General features: G+C 37.0%; 2 protein-coding genes across 3 annotated transcripts; both read left to right on the forward strand.

Moving 5' to 3' along the window:
• The first annotated feature begins 236 nt into the window (after positions 1-236).
• LOC126583875 (kinesin-like protein KIN-5D) lies at positions 237-2,951 on the forward strand. 2 transcript variants are annotated; one of them, XM_050248411.1, is made up of 4 exons: positions 237-333; positions 419-593; positions 690-851; positions 2,878-2,951. In XM_050248411.1, the coding sequence occupies exons 2-4, from the start codon at positions 552-554 to the stop codon at positions 2,917-2,919; spliced, it is 246 nt and encodes an 81-aa protein (XP_050104368.1). In that variant the 5' UTR covers positions 237-333; positions 419-551; the 3' UTR covers positions 2,920-2,951. The 2 variants fall into 2 exon arrangements, with proteins under 2 accessions (XP_050104368.1, XP_050104369.1); XM_050248412.1 differs by lacking the exon at positions 2,878-2,951 and adding an exon at positions 1,234-1,278.
• Positions 2,865-4,050, forward strand: LOC126583874 (uncharacterized). The gene is made up of 2 exons (XM_050248409.1): positions 2,865-3,233; positions 3,666-4,050. The coding sequence occupies exons 1-2, from the start codon at positions 2,972-2,974 to the stop codon at positions 3,893-3,895; spliced, it is 492 nt and encodes a 163-aa protein (XP_050104366.1). The 5' UTR covers positions 2,865-2,971; the 3' UTR covers positions 3,896-4,050.
• The last annotated feature ends 218 nt before the right edge of the window (positions 4,051-4,268 follow it).

Here is a 4,268-nt window from a genome sequence, read left to right on the forward strand (position 1 = left end):
TCTGATAGTGAATCTCCCCAAATCAAGTGAGCAAAGTTGTCTGCTTAAACAAATTGTCGTGTCACCATCTACATTTTCAGACCATATATAGATTCTCTCCATTTCATCTTACTTTAAAGTTATACAGTCGACATTCGGGATTATTCTACACTATTCATGTTCAATTTTTTTCATATATTAAATTTCATGCTAGAAGGTACATTTAAATGCCTTTTTCTTACTATTATTTCCATTGTTAACTTTCTGAGAAATCACTCGTTGGGTGTGCATTTGAGCTAAGAGCAGAGTTAGAGAATGCTACATCAGATGTGTCCAGTTTATTTGCCAAAATTGGTTTGTATTATTATTTTGTATGTTCTTCTTTTATCTCCCTCAAAACTTCGGGTTATTTATTTTCTGACCATGGATGATTTTGTAGAGCGCAAGGACAAATTGAAGATGGAAACTGGAAACTAGTCTAGAAATTTGAGTCCCAATTAACTCAACAACTTGAAGTCTTGCATAAGACTGTGGCAGTTGCAGTGACACAACATGAGCATCAATTAAAAGATATGGAAGAGGACATGCAGTCCTTTTTATCAACAAAGGCGGAGGTAAGGTTTAGACGAGAAGATGATTGTCTTTGCATGCATTCCTGAGATTGAATTGTCAATCTATATACAACTTCATTATTTGGCTTAATTTTGAAGGCTACTGAAGAACTGCGAGGAAGATTAGGAAAGCTTAAAAACATGTATGGTTCAGGTATTAAAGCTCTAAATGGTATAGCTGGGGATCTTGAAGGAAATTCGCAATCAACGTTTACTCATCTAAACTCTGAAGTTTCTAACCATTCTTCTGCTCTGGAAGATGTAAGCATTAGTTCACTATATATTTTGTCTTCAGATTTCTTTGTTTTTCTGTCATGATATTTAATTATCGCTACTGTAGCTGAATACATATAAATCAAACTAGTACACATTATTATAATCGCAAAATACACAGAGTAGTCATACATGATATTGATTCCATAAACCATCCATACAGAAACAAAAATAACATAGCAGTCTATATAGTTACCAACTGCCTAGGTTCAAAATATAAACATCCATGTCTTTTGCGGTGGTACAAACTGAGCAGGAATGTTTACATAGAGCAAAAGACTAGAGATTTGTTTTTTAAAGGTTGATATCTTGCACTGCACTGGACATACATGAATACTAATACCATAATATAACATCCATTCCCATATAGGTTCAACTTTTCTTACCATAAGCGTCATCGGATGGTGATTTTGCATTCTGAATATCTTTGGGGATGGCTTCCTGTTTTGCTTGACCTGTAGCATGATTTATCCAATCACAATGTTCTTGACCACCCACATATTCGCACGCAGCACACTCTTTAACAGCCTTGTACCTTTTTTGAGGATGACGAGTCCTCGTAGTATTGGTACAATCAGAATCAGAATCGAAGTGTACATCATTGCAAATCTCAATAGGATCAAAGCGATATGAATCACCTAGGAAAAAAGATGATATTATTTTCACTGTGTCACCACTGATGGAAGGTTGCTTTCCATTGGTCATTAATTTCTCACTATCACCACTGATGCAAGGTTGTTTTCCATTGCTACCATGCTTCACGTAGCTGATTTCATTGGACCAGGGCGGCATCACATTCACATCGAAACCTGGAAGATCAAATGGAAAGTGCACATCTTTCATGATCACATTTTTCGCTGCCTCATCATAATGAGGACAATAAATATTGATCAAGGGATTGGGTGATTGAGGAGGGTGAACTGGCATGTTAAAGCGATGCGAAAAGTCGTTCCATTCACCTCAAGCAGCAGTTGTCTTTGCAGGGGATTCAAACTGCTGGTTGGCACCTGACTTGTGACGCCAAAAAACACTATTCATTGGCCTTGTTGGCTTTATATATAAGATAGTCCAAAAAAATTATGATCACTCACCGTTCGATGTTAATCTATCGGTAGGTGGTTGTAGAGATATAAATTAACCACATTCAATGGGAGAAAGACATGTGAGCTATATGCTTTTTATGACGTTTTTACCCTGGATGTCATGAGTAGACCACAAACCACTCCAGGTAAAGTGATGCCTGTATGTCCTCCATGAGGGACCGTGGCTAGTGTTTTCCCGATGAGTATTAGGCCTTTGGACCTCAACGTATCATGGGTGCTTCAAGCCTATGATCTGTCTTGCCACCAAGTCATACCCAGCCCAATGGTAGCAAGAAAACGACTCTTTGGAGTCTCTTTTTAGGTATCTAAAGCGCCTGCGTTCCTATCAACAGGGACCTTCAAGACTATTAGCTGGTAGGACTGCGAAGACTCTTCTATGCAATCACTAATTTTGATTGAGTTGTTCACAATTACAGGCTCAACACTAATCTAACAGTACAAATATTTCCCTGATTAACAAAATGAGCACCACAATGCCACATTTTAAGCATGTCCTTACAGTACTGAGTAATCTTTCATATGACAACGTAATATCATTTCATTGTACAAACCATCATAATCCAAATTGTTCATTCTCTTTATCATTTAAAGACCAACTTTTGGAAATTAGTTTGATTTGGAGACCGTTTCCATTAGCGATGACGTGTAAATGAATTATTTTAAGGGAACTTTAACGAAAAGCTCACAATACTGTTCACTTTAACAAAAAATCACATTTTTACACTAAAAAATCAATCATGATACTAAACACTTTACCCTTTATTTTGTCTTTATTGTTAAAACTCAAAATTTTCAAGTTTTTTTCATTAATTTTTCTTTATTTTAAAGATGATTGTTAAATGATGATAAAAATAATAAACGGCGCAGATTACAACGTTGGTACGAAAGAATGACATTATGTGGTCGTGCAGGGAGAATTGCTTCTTAAAACAGAGTCATATGTACCGAAATAAACCGTTGAAACAAGAAAAACAAAACCTCAAACTCATCCCATTTTCTTGAGTAATGGCGGCAGCTACAGGGGTCATCGTGGAGCTTCAGAGAAACTCTCCCAACTGGGCGACGATAGTGGAAGAAATAGTGAAGCTAGAGCGGAAGATCTTCCCGAAACACGAATCCCTTGCCCGAAGCTTTGACGAAGAACTGAGAAAGAAAAACAGCGGGCTTCTATATTACAGGGAACAACATATGGATGGTGAAGAAGTTGCAGGCTATGTCATGTACTCTTGGCCTTCTTCCCTGTACGCTTCCATCACAAAGCTCGCAGGTTTCAAATCCCTTCTTTTTTCTTCAACTTTTCATCCATATCAGTTCGCTTTTTTGGGAGAAACCATGAAACCAATTAGTCAAGTATCAAATTGCAAATTTGGGCCAGTTTTTTAGATCACTAGATTCAACTCCCAAGTTAGAAATGCATGGTAAGGGGATTTCAGATACTCGATATGGTTTTGGTTTGCCGGAATTGTAGACATGCTCATTAGGTGTTTGATCAAAGTACCCATTGAGACTTTAAAAATAAGCTGAATGCACAAATGCTACTATTTGGAATTTTATCTTTTTGGTTCTGGTTTTTAACGAATTTCTGGGAAATTTCGTATATGCGCCATTGTTTAAAGCATTAGAGTGCTAATTTTTTCTTTGATCTCATATTCGCCAAATAGTGATTTCTTGTATGCATGTGGATGTTTTGTTTTCATAGTGAAGGATACTTGTCGGAAGCAAGGCTACGGAGAAGCACTACTGACAGCAGCCATTCAGAAATGTAGAACAAGAAATGTCCAGCGCATAACACTTCACGTTGATCCCTCAAGAACTCCTGCTGTGAATCTTTACAAGAAATTCGGTTTCAAAGTTGACAACCTCATACAAGGTTACTACTCTTCGGATCGAAATGCCTATAGAATGTACCTAGACTTTGATGCCAGCTAGTGAAATACAGATGATAAATTAATCCCAATATTTTGTTGTGATGTGATGTAATGGCTAAAAACACTTTTGAGTTGTGTACGGGATTGAGGCCAATTCATGACCAACATGTAGTCTGTCAATCTGTTATGATATGAAAAACTGCACAATTGAAAGCATTTTCTCAATCTGTTTTCTCTTAAATTATGTTATGTTGCTTAAGTTGCCACTTGTTTGAGGAAATGAATACCACTCTTGATGAAGCAATCTAGCCTTTAGATACGCTAATCTTGCCTCACTTTGCTGAAGTAATCTTGCCTGTAGTGTCAAGGTAGTTAAGCGAATGAATTCCTTGGTTTCAAAGTTTTAAAACTTCACTATTTCTTTCTTTCGTTCT

This window comes from Malus sylvestris, chromosome 9 (assembly GCF_916048215.2).
Source record: "Malus sylvestris chromosome 9, drMalSylv7.2, whole genome shotgun sequence".
NCBI classification, from domain to species: Eukaryota; Viridiplantae; Streptophyta; class Magnoliopsida; order Rosales; family Rosaceae; genus Malus; species Malus sylvestris.